Genomic DNA, 18,193 nt, shown 5'->3' on the forward strand with positions numbered 1-18,193 from the left:
TTGTTGTTTGGGGTTATTAGATAGTTTTGGACCCCTGTGCACATGTACGCAGGTGAGTTGAGTAGAGGAGGTAGGCATGTTTGGAGAGATTGAAGGGAAGGAGGAGATGGTTTGCCGTTGAAGCTGAGTTCTGGATGAACTCAGGTTCGGCAGCCGAAGGTTCATTCGGCCGCCGAACCTCTTGCATGGTGGCTTGGCTGCCACAGCCTGTTTTGCATGTTCGGCTCTGTTTGGGGGATTCGGCCGCCGAAGGTGCCGCCGAAGGTGCTTGAGTTTCGTCTCTGGAGAGGACTTTCGGCCGCCGAACCTGCCGCCGAAAGTGTCCTGTCCAGCTTTCTTTTGCATGCTTTGCATGGATAGTTGAGTGAGTTTAAGGGGATTCTTGGGGAAGTTTAAGAGAGTTATTTTACGCTTGTTTGGTCCCTCATTTGAGTCCATCTGTATAGGTACAGACCAGAGGAACCAGAGAGAGCAGCAGTGAGTACTGCTCCAGAGGTTCAGAGCCTGCAGAGTCAGTCAGTCCAGATAGCCAGAGGTGAGTGGAACTAAACTTATGACTTTTACTTGAACCACAAACTGCTTTTAGCATATCTCATGCATCATGTTTATGCCATAGGTTGATTGCATTAGTATTCACGAATATGTTGCATTGCATCGTTATTTGGTGATGTGAGTGAATGCTGAATGATCCAATAGTCTCAGACAGGAAGTCCAGGAGCCTTTGACTACGCCCTGGCAGGTATAGCGAAGTCCAGGAGCCTTTGACTACGCCCTGGCAATGGTAAGTACAGAGGTGTTATATACACATATACATATATGACAGGAAGACCAGGTGCTCGATTCTACGCCCTGGCACAGAGTTACTGGGACTATGTGGTGACAGGTTTACTCTTGATGTGGCTTGTCTGTGATATGGTGCATTCCATGAGATCATATTTTACTGAGATGTTTTACTGTTCTACTCACTGGGCTATAGAGCTCATCCCACTCCCTTAACCCCAGTTTTGCAGGTTCAGTGTACAGTGTACAGGGACAGTCCAGCAGAGTACAGGAAAAGGAAAAGAGATCTGTAATAGCTTAGAGTGGACATGTAATATTAAAAAGATGTAATAGTTGTTGCTTGACCTAGTGATGTATGTTTTATACATGATCTGTATATGTATATATGTTTTCCTGTATGTGAAAACCAGGCTTAACAGGTATGAGTTAACCCATCTAGAGCAAGCTCTAGTCAGGGATACAGAGTACAGAGTACCTGAGTACAGAGTACAGAGATAGTGCATGCACAGGTTAAGCCTTGGTTCAGAAAAGAGTTTTATTTTCACAGAAAATGTATGATCATGTATGAGGTTTACAGGTACACAGAGAGTATAGCAGGCTTGCTACGGGTTCTGGCGGCCTTAAGCCGACCTGAATCCTAGCGCCGGTGACGGTCCATTTTGGGGTCGTTACAGATTGGTATCAGAGCCCTAGGTTCACATGATCGGACCTATAGAGACAGTATTGGGCTCAGACAGGTTAGAAGTGGTCAAGCACAATAGGAAATCATGTCCACTAGGATAGGGTCTTGAGTCCTATCTGCTATGATATGCCATGAGTGTTGTATGTGTATGATTGCTATGTGATGTTTATGTGCTAAAGTGGTCTGTTATATGTTGTGTTTTCAGAGTCAAGATGCGAGGAACTCGTCGATCAGCTCGATTGACTGGAGTCCCATCAGAAAATGAGAGATCAGCTGCTCGTCCTCCTGCATTGCCAAGGGCAAGGTCTCAGAGATCTAGCAGGGAAGGTACGTCAATAGACCCTAGAAGGTCTGTCGACGAGAGCAGAAGAGGAACAGCTAGGGGAGGAAGATCAGAGGAAAGGAGGGAAGCTATGGAGATTGATCAGTCTAGAGATGACAGCATAGGTATAGGCAGTTTTGAGGAAGGTATGGGAGAGTCGCAGGGAGGTGCTCAGACCTCAGGTTTTGGCTATCCAGAGTATCCGATGGGAGGTATGTCGGAGTACTCTAGTTTTGTGCCATATCCTCCTTATATGCCTTATATGCCTTATCCTTACTATCCACCATATCCTATGTATCCCTCTTCCCCTACCCATCCAAGTGCAGCACACCTAGAGCCAAATGAACCAATACTATCACCAGAACCCGTAGCCCCTGTTGTTGACAGACATGAACCTAGCTCATCTGGAGGTAAAGTCCAAATGACGGAATACTTGAAATTGGATGCTCCTAAATATAACACGGGAGATGATCCATTTGATTACCTCAGAGCAGTTAGAATGATAACCAGTGAATTGGGAGCAGATGATAGGAGAGCCATTGAGATGGCAGGTTTCACATTCAAATGCAAGAAAGCCAGAGAATGGTTTAAGAATTATGTGGAGCCTAGAATGGACAGCATGTCATGGGGAGAGTTCGCCAATGAGTTTGCAGGGTGGGCTTTTCCTGATAGTTCGAGGGAGATGAAAGTCATTGAATTTGAACAGTTGCGACAGACAGATGAGATGAGTGTTGATGAATTCACAGATAAGTTCCTGGATCTGCTTCAGTACGTGGGTCAAGCCTATGATACTGATCAGAAGAAAGCAAGGAGATATACTATGAGACTGCATCCCAGGTATGCTTCTTTGATTCTTCCAGCAGAAAAGGAGAGTTTCCATACTATAGTAGACGCAGCCAGGAAAATGGAAGCTAGTGCCAATATTCAGAAACAGTCAAAGGCACAGGCTTCGGGTTCTAAAGTCCCCACACCAAGCAGTAAAAGATGGGATAGAGCAAAAGGAACAAAGAGTAAGTTCTGGAGTAAAGTCAAGTCAGGTCTGGGAATAGGTAGTGGCTCAAGCTCTGGCACAGTTCCAGTCTGCAGACGATGCGGAAAACCACATGGAGGAGTTTGTCGGTTGGGATCTACAGCTTGTTTTCGATGTGGACAGGAAGGGCATATTGCTCGGGATTGTCCGCAGATGACTTTTGCACCATCCCAGCAGATGAGTTCAGGCAGTGTGGTACAGCCAGTTGTACGGCCAGCAGCTCCAGTCATGCCTCAGACTAGTGGCAGAGGTAGAGGGAGAGGGGTAGCCTCTACTTCAGCAGCAGGTTCCCGAGGTGGAAATCCGGTAGCCCCAGCACGGATTTTCACAGTGACACAGGAGGAGGCTAACACGTCGAACACAGTGGTGTCAGGTAATCTCATCATTGGGTGTTCAGATGTGTATGCTTTGATGGACCCCGGTGCTTCTCATTCCTTTATTGCTTCGAGAGCCATAGAGAGATTGGGTTTGATCAGTTCTGAGTTAGAGTATCCTCTCTGGGTCAGTGGACCTAGATGTGACCCATCAGTGGCAGTGTCAGTCTGTCGTTTCAGTCCAGTGTTCATAGAGGGTAGATGCCTTCCAGCTGACCTTGTGGTTCTAGACTTGACAGATTTTGATGTCATTCTAGGGATGGATTGGCTATCTGCATATAGTGCTACTTTGGACTGTCGAGAGAAGCTAGTGAGTCTCAGAGATCAGGATGGGTCAGAGTGTGTCTTCAGAGGAGACAGGAGAGGTACACCCAGAGGTATGATTTCAGCCCTTCAGGCTCGTCGTTTGCTTAGGAGGGGTTGTCAGGGGTTTCTAGCTCATGTGAGAGAGCTAGACAGTCAGGTGAGGGAACCAGCCACAGTACCAGTAGTCCGAGAGTTTCTCGATGTGTTCCCAGACGATTTGCCAGGACTACCACCTGATAGGGAGATAGGGTTTGAAATTGAATTGCTGCCAGGTACCAGACCTATCTCTATTCCTCCCTACAGGATGGCGCCAGCTGAGTTAATAGAGTTGAAAGAAAAGTTGCAGGACTTGGTAGATAAGGGTTTCATCCGCCCTAGTACCTCACCTTGGGGTGCTCCAGTGCTCTTTGTCAGAAAGAAGGATGGATCCCTCAGACTTTGTATCGACTACAGACAGTTGAACAAAGTCACTATCAAGAATAGATATCCCTTACCTCGAATTGATGATCTATTTGACCAGCTAGCTGGAGCAGGTTGTTTCTCGAAAATAGATCTGAGATCTGGGTATCATCAGTTGAGAGTCAGAGAGGCAGATGTGCCTACGACAGCTTTCCGGACCAGATATGGGCATTATGAGTTCTTAGTGATGCCGTTCGGGTTGACTAACGCCCCTGCAACATTTATGGATCTCATGAACAGGGTATTCAGTGAGTTTCTGGATCACTTTGTCATTGTGTTTATCGATGATATCTTAGTGTATTCCAGAGATGCAGAGGAGCATGCCCAGCATCTGAGGATCGTTCTGCAGACACTGAGAGAGCATGGTTTATATGCCAAGTTCTCGAAGTGTGAGTTTTGGTTACGGAGCATTGCCTTCTTGGGACATGTGGTATCAGCAGAGGGTATTGAGGTAGACCCCAAGAAGATAGAGGCTGTAGCTAACTGGCCCAGACCCACGACAGTGACTGAGATTAAAAGCTTTCTGGGACTGGCAGGTTACTACAGGAGGTTCGTTCAGAACTTCTCAAAGATAGCAGCTCCTATGACCAAATTGACTCAGAAGAACCAGAAGTTTATCTGGTCAGACCAGTGTGACGAGAGCTTTGAGGAGCTCAAGAGGAGATTGACAACAGCACCAGTGCTAGCTCTGCCTGTCAGTAATGAGGATTTCACAGTGTTCTGTGATGCATCTCGAGTGGGATTGGGTTGTGTATTGATGCAGAGAGATAGAGTAATAGCTTATGCTTCTAGACAGTTGAAGAAGCACGAGTTGAATTACCCTACCCATGACCTAGAGATGGCAGCAGTTATCTTTGCACTTAAGATGTGGCGGCATTACCTCTACGGGGTTAAATGCGAGATCTTCACCGATCACAAGAGTTTACAGTACATCTTAAGTCAGAGAGAGCTGAATTTGCGGCAGAGAAGGTGGGTCGAATTGCTCAGTGATTATGATTGTAAGATCCAGTATCATCCGGGTAAGGCGAATGTTGTCGCAGACGCCCTAAGCCGGAAGTCACTAGGCAGTTTTTCCCATATAGCAGCAGAGCGGAGACCAGTTGTGATGGAGCTTTATAAGCTCTTTGACGAGGGATTACAGCTAGAGTTGTCTGGTACAAGTGCGTTGATAGCACAGATGCGAGTGACACCTGTGTTTCTGGAGCAGATAGCTCAGAGACAGCATGAGGACCCTGAGTTGATGAAAATTGCCAGGACTGTTCAGTCAGGCAACAGTGCAGAGTTTCGTTTTGACAGCAAAGGGATCCTTCGCTATGGGAGTCGACTTTGTGTACCAGATAGGGGCAGTGTGAAGGAAGACATTATGAGGGAAGCTCATAATGCGAGGTATAGTGTTCACCCAGGAGCCACCAAGATGTATCAGGATCTGAAAAGGGTCTATTGGTGGCCAGCCATGAAGAAAGAAGTGGCGCAGTTCGTGACAGCCTGTGAGGTTTGTCAAAGGGTGAAATTAGAGCATCAGAAACCAGCCGGAATGCTTAACCCATTACCGATTCCAGTATGGAAATGGGAGAACATCGCCATGGATTTTGTAGTGGGTTTACCAGTAGCGTCCAACAGGATAGACTCGATATGGGTGATTGTGGACAGACTCACGAAATCTGCTCATTTTCTTCCAGTACGGAGTAACTATTCTGTGGATAAGTTGGCACAGGTCTATCTGGATGAGATAGTGAGATTACATGGAGTTCCAGTGTCTATAGTTTCAGACAGAGGACCTCAGTTTACTTCCCGCTTTTGGTGGAGTCTGCAAAGTGCGATGGGCACGAGATTGGATTTTAGTACTGCTTTCCACCCACAGACTGATGGACAGTCAGAAAGGACCATCCAGACCATAGAGGATATGCTTCGACTATGTGTGTTAGACTTTGGCGGTTCTTGGAGGCAGCATCTACCTTTGGTGGAGTTTGCCTACAATAACAGCCATCATGCGAGCATCGGGATGGCTCCTTATGACGCTTTATATGGGAGGAAGTGCAAATCCCCTGTTTGCTGGGAAGAGGTAGGAGAGACGGCTCTTGCAGGGCCAGAGTTAGTAGACATTACCAGTAGAATGGTGCCCATGATCAGAGAGAGAATCAGAACAGCTCAGAGTAGACAGAAAAGTTATGCAGACGTTCGCAGAAAGCAGTTAGAGTTTCAAGAGGGTAATTGGGTATTGCTGAAAGTGTCTCCAATGAAAGGAGTGGTTCGTTTTGGAAAGAAAGGTAAATTGGCTCCACGATACATTGGACCCTTTGAGGTGTTGCAGAGGATCGGAAATGTGTCGTATAAGCTGGATTTACCTGCTTCTATGGAGAGAATTCACCCGGTATTTCATGTTTCTATGCTCCGACAGTTTGTGTCAGATCCGAATCAGGTTCTGAGTGAGCCTGAGGTGGAGATTCATACGGATCTCACCTATATCGAGCAGCCAGTGCGGATTCTGGACACGCAAATCAGACAGCTAAGGAACAAGGAGATTCCGATGGTGAAAGTTCTATGGAACCACCATAATCTAGAAGAGTGCACCTGGGAGACGCGCGAGTCTATGCTCCAGCAGTATCCATATTTGTTTTGAGGTTAGTTTTCTCCGTTTTATGTGTTCATTATGTGTTTTAGGAACCTTCGAGGACGAATGTTCTTAAGGGGGGGAGAATGTAATACCCGGCTCGAATCCGGCACCGGACTTCCTGTTGTCTGGTGGAATCCGGGGTGTCGGAATTCTATATTTATGTTTTACGCCGTAATGTGATTTGTGATGATGTGTTAAGGTTCATGGAAGTGAGTTTTGAGTTGAAATGAACCAAGGCAGAGGAGCCAAGTTCGGCCGCCGAAGGTAAGTTCGGCCGCCGAAAGTGCCCAATGTTCGGCTTCCGAATTCAGGTTCGGCCCCCGAATGTTGCATGGTTTTGCATGCGATTCGGCAGCCGAAGCTGAGTTGCTTAGCCAGCAGTTTGGTATCCCTGAGTCAGCGTTTTGGACAGGTGTGATCACCAGATCATGTCCAGAAGTTGGCCACGTCTCCCCTGGTTTATTTACTGAGTTTGAGCAGCTCATGCAGAGTGTTTTGATAGTTCACAAGGTTTTGCCTGTTTTGAAGCAAAAGCTCCGTTTTTGCGAGTGTGAGAGTTTGAGGAAAGTTGGTCCGTTTTTCTTCGTTCAGAGTGTTCAGCTTCTTGTTACAGGAGGTAAGTAATGCTCTTGATCCTGTTTATGTGTTGTCTGAAGGGTTTATGGAAGTTAAGGGAGAGAGATGCATGGTTAAGTGAGAAATAGTGGTTTTGATGAGTTATGCATGTATATATGATTATGTGTTATGTTTGCTTTGTTGTTTGGGGTTATTAGATAGTTTTGGACCCCTGTGCACATGTACGCAGGTGAGTTGAGTAGAGGAGGTAGGCATGTTTGGAGAGATTGAAGGGAAGGAGGAGATGGTTTGCCGTTGAAGCTGAGTTCTGGATGAACTCAGGTTCGGCAGCCGAAGGTTCATTCGGCCGCCGAACCTCTTGCATGGTGGCTTGGCTGCCACAGCCTGTTTTGCATGTTCGGCTCTGTTTGGGGGATTCGGCCGCCGAAGGTGCCGCCGAAGGTGCTTGAGTTTCGTCTCTGGAGAGGACTTTCGGCCGCCGAACCTGCCGCCGAAAGTGTCCTGTCCAGCTTTCTTTTGCATGCTTTGCATGGATAGTTGAGTGAGTTTAAGGGGATTCTTGGGGAAGTTTAAGAGAGTTATTTTACGCTTGTTTGGTCCCTCATTTGAGTCCATCTGTATAGGTACAGACCAGAGGAACCAGAGAGAGCAGCAGTGAGTACTGCTCCAGAGGTTCAGAGCCTGCAGAGTCAGTCAGTCCAGATAGCCAGAGGTGAGTGGAACTAAACTTATGACTTTTACTTGAACCACAAACTGCTTTTAGCATATCTCATGCATCATGTTTATGCCATAGGTTGATTGCATTAGTATTCACGAATATGTTGCATTGCATCGTTATTTGGTGATGTGAGTGAATGCTGAATGATCCAATAGTCTCAGACAGGAAGTCCAGGAGCCTTTGACTACGCCCTGGCAGGTATAGCGAAGTCCAGGAGCCTTTGACTACGCCCTGGCAGGTATAGCAAAGTCCAGGAGCCTTTGACTACGCCCTGGCAATGGTAAGTACAGAGGTGTTATATACACATATACATATATGACAGGAAGACCAGGTGCTCGATTCTACGCCCTGGCACAGAGTTACTGGGACTATGTGGTGACAGGTTTACTCTTGATGTGGCTTGTCTGTGATATGGTGCATTCCATGAGATCATATTTTACTGAGATGTTTTACTGTTCTACTCACTGGGCTATAGAGCTCATCCCACTCCCTTAACCCCAGTTTTGCAGGTTCAGTGTACAGTGTACAGGGACAGTCCAGCAGAGTACAGGAAAAGGAAAAGAGATCTGTAATAGCTTAGAGTGGACATGTAATATTAAAAAGATGTAATAGTTGTTGCTTGACCTAGTGATGTATGTTTTATACATGATCTGTATATGTATATATGTTTTCCTGTATGTGAAAACCAGGCTTAACAGGTATGAGTTAACCCATCTAGAGCAAGCTCTAGTCAGGGATACAGAGTACAGAGTACCTGAGTACAGAGTACAGAGATAGTGCATGCACAGGTTAAGCCTTGGTTCAGAAAAGAGTTTTATTTTCACAGAAAATGTATGATCATGTATGAGGTTTACAGGTACACAGAGAGTATAGCAGGCTTGCTACGGGTTCTGGCGGCCTTAAGCCGACCTGAATCCTAGCGCCGGTGACGGTCCATTTTGGGGTCGTTACAACAATGTATGATTTAGGTGTGGGGGTGCATATTTCTGAATTTTTAATTCTTGCTTTAGTTTTCAGTTTGAATTTTTGTTTTCATTTTGAGTGTGATTTTTTTTTCATTTTTTTTCATTTTTCCACAGCTTCTCGTTTGTGTTTTGATTTTCTATACTCAAACTCATGAACTATGTTGGATGAGCTTTTCTTTCCATGACCCCATTGATGTAATGACTCTTTAAACTTATGTTGAATCAATTGCAGTGAGTTATATTCATGTTTAAGAATTGCTGACAGAACGGTTGTCGAGACCGGTAAAAAATAATCAATTCAGCTACCAACAATATTAATACTGTAGATAGTGGTGAAAGGATCGTATCCACAGGGAATTGATACTTACCTATCTTCCTTTTCAAGACCAAGAAAATAAACTAAAACAAAACTGAAATAAAAATAAACTGAAAGAGAAATAAACTGAAATGAGATAAAACTGAAACCAAATAACTGAAAGTAAAATGGGGGGTTTGAGATTGATTTAATTAAACAACTACTGAAAGCAATAAAATAAGCAAATAATAAAATAAAAAGAAAACAATGATAAGAAAAACTCTAGTTGAAGATTCAGATTCACTTTAGTTGATGGGATTGATCATTGACTCATATATTCCTTTGTTGATTCAATAAATTGGCCATGGAGATTGAAGAAGCTTCTCACATCCATTATCTCTCTTTAAGATTAAATCAATTAGGGAAAGTCCTCCAATTAATTACTAATTAACAATTGCCAAAGAACGTCTTTGAGCCTTAGGCCTTTTACAATAGTCAATCGCATAAAGAAATAGAGAGAACCAATTCTAGTCATCCACATGCATGGAGACAACACTAGATCATGCAATTTCCTTGGTGGTGCACCAAGTGTTCTTGTGTTTGAATAATCCAAGCAATTACAGACTTAAAATTATCCAAACTAACAAATATCAATTACCTTGCAATCAAGAATCAATGTAGATCCAAACAACAAAGCAATATTGAAATCAAGTATGAAATTGCATAAATATTGAACAACCAAAAGATAAACAATGTTTGATCAAGTCTCTCAATCCACAAAACAACTAAAGCTTCACTTCATCTTCAACTAGAAAAAAGGTTTCAGCCTCTCATGGCTGAAACAAAAACCAAAAATAAAGGAAAAGAAGAAAGGTAGAAGAAGAGATGTGAATCCCGTAGGTGTCTCCAAGGTGGTGTGTTCGGACCATGTAGAGGCTCCTTATGTGGCTTTTTATAGTTTAAAAGTGTTGCCCTAAGTCATACTTACTGTCCAAGAGGTATTTTCTGCCCAAGATGTGTCTGAAAAGGAAAGAATCGCGCTTTTTGGCTTCAGAAGGAAGGCTGCGCGAAAATGCACTGCGGAAGGAAGTTGGTGCGCGTGGTTTGGTCTCAAAAAGGGAAGGAGGCACAGATTGTGCTTCCTAAATAAGTTTAGATGCTGACCTTGCTTCCTAATTAGTGTAGAAGCTGCCCAAGGTGCTGCCCATGCTCAACTTGCTGCCCAAGTTATTGCAGAAGAGGAAAGAATCGAACTGCAAGGCTTCAGAAGGAAGTTGGCGCGCAGATTGCCTTCAGAATAGGAAAGGAGCGTACCTTGTGCTTGAAAAGGAAGGAAGAGCGATCCAAGGCTGCCAATAGAGGAAGAAAAGTCGTGGCTTGATGTTCATAAGGAAATATGCACGTACCAAGGCTTTCGGAAGAGGAAGGACGCACGGATCGTGCTTCCAGAAGAGGTGGCGCGCGCATGGATTGCAGAATAGGCAGGAGAATGCAGTCATTAATGTGCAGAAGTGGAAAGATATCTGTCTAGTCTTTCCTTTTTAGGTGGAGCCTTCGTTTGAATTTTGAATGCTGAACGCAGAAGAGGAAGAGCATCTCCTTGAGATCTTACTGCCTAAACAGGAAGATATGACTGCTGCAGTGTGTGCACATCTTTAAACAAGGAAAGAAAGATCTGCAATTCGAAATTCAAATAATCTTCTGACTGAGCTTTCCTTATTTGCTTTTGCCTCTGCACTTTCCTCATTTGAAGACTTTCCTTTTCTGAAAACTTGCCTTATTTGAAAACTTTCCTTTCTTGGCACATGTTCTAAATAAGGCAGGAAAGATTCTGCAGTTCGAATTTCGGACAGTTTGCTGATTGTGCTTTTTGACACTTTCCTTATTTAGCATTTTCCATATATGAAAACTTTCCTTTTCTGGAACTTTCCATATTTGGCACTTTTTGGCAGTTTTAAGAGCATTTTCTCCATATTGTCTCTTTACACCTAATATCTGCAAAACATGATAAAAACCACAAAATTAGGCAGAAAAGGTGCAAATAAACATCAAGAATATCATGATAAAATGGGCTAAATTATGCTCTGTCAAATACCCCCACACCTAACCTTTTGCTTGTCCTCAAGCAAACAAACACAGTTAAACAAGCTCTCTTTACTTTGATCCTTTTTTCCACTTAAGCTCTTACTCTAGACCCCTATTTTGAAGCATTGCAATGAAGAATATATGCATCAAGGTTACTTACCTCTTTCCTTGTCTCCCTTTACTTACCATGGCTAGGATTGGTTTTCCTCAAGAGAGAGATCATACATGCACATTTCATTTGTTCAATTAAAGACTTATTCTAGCTTTCAGAGTGACTTGCCCTTACCTTGAAGTACTTTGTTCAGCCTTTTTGCACTTTAATCTTGCTCGGAAAAGTCACCAACCTTTTAACGTGAAGGTACATATTGGTGATACCCACCCCCAGTTACTCAGTTGGTCACTTGTCCAAGTGGCTACTAGCTCTGTTCATAGTCTTTTGACCATTGGAACAGTTTTCAATTTGTGCTCATGAAGTCTAGGCCTTTTCTGAATTTCTTTCTCTCAATGATTTGGGCAAATCAACACCAATTGCTAACACAAGTCACATTAAGTTCATTCACACAATTCTTAATTCATTCTCTCAAATGAGTGTCATCAATATATTTTTCACCATGGCAAGCTCAAAGATTCAATTCAAAGGCAATTTCCAAACATGAATACATCTCATTGCAATTGATTCAACACAGGTTTAAAGAGTTATCACATCAATGGGGTCATGGAAAGAAAGCTCATCCAACATAGTTCATCAGTTTGAGTAAAGCAAATCAAAAAGAAGATTGTGGATGTGTGTTATTGAAAGCAAAAATGAAAAAATTTAAAAACTGTGGCTAAATAATCTGAAAGAAACGCAAAGCATGAAAAAAATGCAATCTGAAAGGAAGAACTGAAAGCAAAAACGCAAACTGAAAGGGAAAAATGTGTCTAAAGCGCAAAAATTAAAGTTCAAACTGAAAGGGAAAAATGTGTCTAAAGCGCAAAAATTAAAGTTTCAGAGATCCGCACCCCCACACCTAAATCATGCATTGTCCTCAATGTATAGAAAACATAAAAGAACAAAGACAACTGAGTACTCCCCTGGTGTGGTGTTGTATGGTGCGATCCACTTGGCAAGTTGCCTCAGGTAATTAGGGAAGGGAAAAGAGTCCCAACAGAATTAAGTACAAAGTGTAGCATGCCTTTTGATTTGGTCATAACCCATCTTATTTCTTTCATGTACTCATGAAGCAACATGATTAGCATCTTGTAATACCCGGCTAGACTCCGGTATCGGAATTCCTACCGTCCGGTGGAATCTCGGATGTCGGAAGCCTTTAGTAGGGTAGAAACATGTTTTCATAAAATGTTTTAAGGTATTTCATGGTTTAAGTATGAAAATTTAATGAGTTTTTGCATGAAAAGTCTTTGGAGGAAAACCCAGGTTCGGCCGCCGAAAGTCAAGTTCGGCCGCCGAACATGCATGCGTTTTGGAGGCACGTTAGGCCCCCGAAAGCATGAGTGAGGGAAGTTCAGGTTCGGCCGCCGAACATGGCATGCATGCGGAGGCACATTCGGCCCCCGAACGTGGCCTGGCCAGCCACCTATAAAAGGGTCCCTTAGGTCCGCACGGGCGAGCTTTTTCTTCCCCGTTGTCGGCCAAGGTGAGTCTCCGCCACCCCTCCCTCGATCTTGAGTGTTTTCCTTAGATCTTCCATGGTTTTCACGGGTTTTAACTTCTGTTTTGAAGATCTGTGAGTAAAGAGCAAGTTTTGGGTACTTGGAGGTTCAAAGAGCTCAATCTCTCCATCTCCAAGCTAGGATCGCCTTTCCTCTCGTTTTCTTCAAGAGGTAAGCTCGGATCCACCCTTGTTATGTGTTTTAAACAAGCTTTTAGTTGTTTTATGGGTAGAGATGCATGTTTAGACTTGTTGATGAGTTTATGGATTTCGATGTTTTGATGAACAATGTATGTTGATTTTTGTGTTGTTCTTGTGTGTTGTAGTTGGGGTTTAAGTTAGTTTGAGGCCCCTAGGAACCATTGTATGTATTTTTGCATGATTTGGTTGAGTTATATGCATGTTGGAAGAGTTAGGAGGCAAATGTGCATAAAGGAGCCAAGTTTCTGCCCTTTTGCAGAAACCAGGTTCGGCAGCCGAAGGCACTTTCGGTCGCCGAACATGGCTGGGGAGGCAGGCCTTTCGGCTGCCGAAGTTGCCCCCGAAAAGAGACTTTCATCTCTGTCTGGGACTTTCGGCCGCCGAAGGTGCCGCCGAACATGCATGAGTTTCGCCTCTGTCTGGGAGTTTCGGCCGCCGAAGGTGCCGCCGAACCTGCCTGACTTTCGGCTCTGGAGGGACTTTCGGCCGCCGAAGGTGCCGCCGAAAGTGCCCTGTCCAGCCATTTCTTGCATGTTTTTATGTAGTTGTTTTATGATGTTTTAGGGGGTTTTTGGGGAGTATATTAGAGTTATGTTCATGTATGTTTGGTCCCTCATTGGAGTCCACCTGTGTAGGTTCGGACCCGAGGAACCGAGGACCCCAGCAGTGAGCGGACTCATCCTCCTCTAGCCAAGGATTTTCTTCACCATCAAGTGCAGGATTTTCCCTTTCCTCCAACCAAGGATTTAGTGGATCATCTTCCTCGAAAATGTAATCCAAATTAATTGGATTATAACTCTTTTCTAGCTCATGCCGACTCTCTCTGCTCAAATTCCTCAACTTCAGCCGCATATTGTAGTGAACAAAGACGAGTGCATGCAATTTTTGATACCGTAATCTGTTCCTCGTCTTTGTATGTATAAGTGAAAAAGTGCTCCAATTTCTTTCACAATTAGATGCAGAAGTGGTTTGACTCAACACTGTTACTGCAATTCTTTGTAGTTCAGGAGCACTTTCACCATAATGTATCTACCATTCAGCTGCATTAAAACATATAATAATTTTAATAATATAGGTTATTTTCTCAAATATTTGATTTTATATTTTAGAACACTAAAAATATAACATAATGTGTAAATCTTATATTTTTACCTGGATCAGTGAATTTAATGGCTTTTTGTGCTAAGGCGGACCAAAACTCTCCATTTTATGCTTATAAAGTTGTGTCTACACCAATAAAAAAAATTATTTGCTTTATTATACTACTAAAATTGTTTATTGAAATTATTCAAGTTAGCTATATATTATATACTTGGTTCAATGCATGGGCTTGATTTACCAAATCACTCTCTAGCCTTTGAATAACATTTTTAAGGCCTGCCATAATTTCACTATCATTTCCAATATCGTGTGGACCATACTGATATTGAGGATTCAAAAAATATCCTGCAAATCATAAAAATATTATTAAAATTTATAAGATATAGAAATTATTAAAGTATTAAGTATTAAGTTTATGTGCTTCTTACCAGCCGCATGCAAATCATGATGTAATTGAAAATTCCAACGAGCATCAATAATTTTCCAGTAGTCTATGTAACTTCTGGAATTTTGCTTAATGGCCAATTTTGCTCATTCCATTGCTTCATATATAAATCCCATTGTTGGTTTTTCGTCACCATCCACTAATCTCAACACTTTAAGCAATGGCTCTTGGATTTTCATAATTTGCTCGGCTTTCTCCCAAAAATTTCTTCCCTCTCTATCCAAGCTAAGAACAATTTTCTTAGCTTCATAAGCTAGTCCACTGGTAGCCTGGCCATATTTACTTCCTACCCATTGCTCGGATTCAAACATGTTTCTTAACCCCGTTCTACATCGAAGAAGACTCTCCAATGCAATAAAATTAGTTGCAAATCTAGTAATCCCGGGGCGAATTATATCTCGACCATCAGTAAATTTCTTCATGTAATTTACCACCCAATTATGATTGTAAATAAATTGGGTGATAACTTTTCCCTGCTCAATGACGGTCTTTATATTCTTCCTCTTTCCAAAATCTTCTAAAACTAAATCAATGCAATGTGCACTGCATGCTGTCCAATACAAATTTGGAAACTTCTCCATCAACTTTGTAATACCCGGCTAGACTCCGGTATCGGAATTCCTACCGTCCGGTGGAATCTCGGATGTCAGGAGACCTCTAAAAGGGTAAAACCATGTTTTCATGAAATGTTTTAATGTTTTTGATGATTTTAAGTAAAGAGGAAATGAGTTTTGAATAAAAACAACCTTGGAGGAAAGCTCAGGTTCGGCCGCCGAACATGCATGCATTTCGGGTGAGCCTTAGGCCCCCGAAGGCATAAGTGAGGGGAGCCCAGGTTCGGCCGCCGAACATGGCATGCATGCGGAGGCACATTCGGCCCCCGAACGTGGCCTGGACAGCCACTATAAAAGGGTCCCTTAGCCGAAAACGGGCGAGCTTTTTTCTCATTTTCGGCCAAGGTGAGCTCTCCGCTGTCCCTCACCGATCTTTGATGTTTTTCCTCTAGATCTTTCAAGTTTTTCATTTGTTTTAACTTTGTTTTGAAGATTTGAGCTTTTGAACAAAGTTTTGGAGCTTGGAGGTTCAAGAACCCAATCTCTCCCACCTCCGAGTTTTAGGTCGTCTCTCTCTCGATCTTCAAGAGGTAAGAGTCGATCTCTAGCTTACATTATGTTTTGAACAAGTTTTATGCAAGTTCATGGGGTAGAAAATGCATGAGTAAGCTTATGTTGAGTTTATGGGTTTTTGATGAGTTTTTGAGCAATGTGGCTTGTAATGTATGTTTGATGTGTTGTAGTTGGGGTTTAAGGTAGTTTGTGACCCCTAGGAGCTTGTATGCATGTTTTGGTTGAGCTAAATGCATGATGGTATGAGTTTGGAGGCATTTGTGCATGTTTGAACCAAGTTTCTGCCCTTTGGGAGAAATCAGGTTCGGCAGCCGAAGGGACTTTCGGCCGCCGAACCCTCTTGTGGAAGCAGCCTTCGGCTGCCGAAGCTTGCCCCCGAAAGGAGACTTTCGTCTCTGTCTGGGAGTTTCGGCCGCCGAAAGTGCCGCCGAACATGCATGAGTTTCGCCTCTGTCTGGGAGTTTCGGCCGCCGAAGGTGCCGCCGAACCTGCCTGACTTTCGGCTCTGGAGGGACTTTCAGCCGCCGAACCTGCCGCCGAAAGTGCCCTGTCCAGCCTTCCCTTGCATGTTCTTCTATGGTTGTTTCATGATGTTTTAAGGGGTTTTTGGGGGATGTATTTAGAGTTATGTTCTAGTTGTTTGGTCCCTCATTTGAGTCCACCTGTGTAGGTTCGGACCCGAGGAACCGAGGACCTCAGCAGTGAGTCAGCTGCTTCTGAGTCAGTAGAGCTTCGGCCAGAGGTGAGTGGAACTAAACTTGATGCTTTAAATTAAATTAAATGAAAGTTTTAGCATGATTCACGCATCATGAATGCCATGAGATATATTAGGATGTTTGCATTAGAATTCACGAATATGTTGCATTGCATAATATGTTGTTGATGTGGATGAACGTTGAATGATCCACTAGCCCTCATATGTTATGACATGATGATATGATATGGAAGTCCAGGCGTGCCTGCACTACGCCCCTGGCACTATGTAAGAGAAAGACCGGAAGTGGCCTGCACTACGCCCCCGGCACCATGGATTATGTATGTTATGTTATGTATAAGAGAAAGACCAGATGTGGCCTGCACTACGCCCCTGGCATGATTGGACTATGTAGAGGGCTATATGGTGACAAATTCATCCTTGATATGATTAGTTGTGATGTGATGCATTCCATGATAGCATGTGTTTTAAATGCCTTATGATTCTGCTCACTGGGCTCTAGTAGCTCACCCCTCTCCCAAATTCCCCAGGTTTGCAGGTACAGGGTAGACCAGGAGGTCAGCAAGAGTATTGAAGTCAGTTGTATGTAGTAGATAGAATGTGGACATGATGAAATTGTAATGTTATGAATAGTTATGTAATGTATTGATATTGAGGATTAGAGGTTGTGCTTGACCTATGTGTAAGGTATCCCTTTTTAATGCATGATCCTAAATCTTTTTATGATGTTTATGTAAACCAACTCAACATATGTTGTATCGCCCTTTTGGGGCATTGATGAGATCCCACAGAGGGATCATGTTTATGTTTATGTTTAGTGCATGCACAGGTTGAGTTTGGGTATGAATGAAAGAAAAGTTTTAAAATTTTTATGTATGATTGTTGATCATGTATGGGATTAAACAGGTTTACAGGTTACATGTCAGGCTTGCTACGGGTCCCGGCGGCCTTAAGCCGATCTGGATCCTAGCGCCGGTAGCGGTCCGATTTTCGGGTCATTACAAACTTTTTGCCACCAGATTTAATAGCAACTTCATTATCAGTCACCACTTGGACAATTTTGCTTGGGCCAATTTCTTCAACCACCTCCTTCATGATCTTGAAGTAATATTCTCCATCTTTTCGTTCAACATTACTTGCATCTATGGATTTATGGAACACTGTTCCACGAGGAGAGTAGACTAGAAAATTAATTATACTCATTCTGGTTGGTCCGCTCCATCCATCACACATAATGGTAACTCCTCTTTCATTCCACATGCCCTCAAATGAAGCAATATATTTCTTCATTTCTTTGTATTCATTTTTCAAATATACTTCAGAGATCTCATATGCTGAAGGTGGTGATACATTAGGTCCCACTTCAGCGGCCGTTCTGAGTAATGGCTTTGTCCATGGTGACTCAACCACACTAAAAGGTAATCTGTTGTGGATAACAAAATTAACAAATGCTTTAAGCAACTTTTCTTTCTGCGACTTAAGCTATTTGGTTTTAATCTTTGTTTGTTTCAGACTTCTGTTCTTTTCTATTTCAATTTCAGCTGCTGCTAATCTAGAAGCAGGTGTTGATGTTTGCTCGACAAATCTTGATGCTTCTCTACCTCTTTCACGAACGGTCGCTGAACGACTAATTCCCGAGCGAGGAGGAGCTTGATGGCTACTCCCACCACTTTCATAATGAGAAGCTCTCCTTCTATAAGCATCTTCATCAAACTGCAGCATGCTTTCGCTCCTCGCAATTTCTGA

General features: G+C 43.2%; 1 protein-coding gene across 3 annotated transcripts; it reads right to left on the reverse strand.

The window, feature by feature from the left end:
- Positions 1 to 13,740: 13,740 nt before the first annotated feature.
- Positions 13,741 to 18,168, reverse strand: LOC110619363. Of its 3 annotated transcripts, none has more exons than XR_006351149.1 (3): positions 17,453 to 18,168; positions 14,372 to 15,189; positions 13,741 to 14,286 (listed from the first exon to the last, which is right to left on the reverse strand). XR_006351149.1 is itself a non-coding variant. In XM_043958037.1 (2 exons), the coding sequence occupies exons 1-2, from the start codon at positions 17,735 to 17,737 to the stop codon at positions 14,692 to 14,694; spliced, it is 783 nt and encodes a 260-aa protein (XP_043813972.1). In that variant the 5' UTR covers positions 17,738 to 18,168; the 3' UTR covers positions 13,741 to 14,691. The 3 variants fall into 3 exon arrangements, 1 of the variants encoding a protein (XP_043813972.1); XR_006351150.1 differs by having other exon boundaries at positions 13,741 to 14,099; positions 14,212 to 15,189; XM_043958037.1 differs by having other exon boundaries at positions 13,741 to 15,189.
- Positions 18,169 to 18,193: the final 25 nt, after the last annotated feature.

This window comes from Manihot esculenta, chromosome 7 (genome assembly GCF_001659605.2).
Source record: "Manihot esculenta cultivar AM560-2 chromosome 7, M.esculenta_v8, whole genome shotgun sequence".
NCBI lineage: Eukaryota > Viridiplantae > Streptophyta > Magnoliopsida > Malpighiales > Euphorbiaceae > Manihot > Manihot esculenta.

Excerpts from the sequence above, each read along its gene's own strand:
- LOC110619363 (XM_043958037.1), bottom strand. The coding sequence starts at position 17,737 with ATGAAGAAATATATTGCTTCATTTGAGGGCATGTGGAATGAAAGAGGA. Across the intron at positions 15,190-17,452 it reads TTAAATCTGGTGGCAAAAAG|TTGATGGAGAAGTTTCCAAA; the intron begins TTTGTAATGACC and ends GGTATTACAAAG.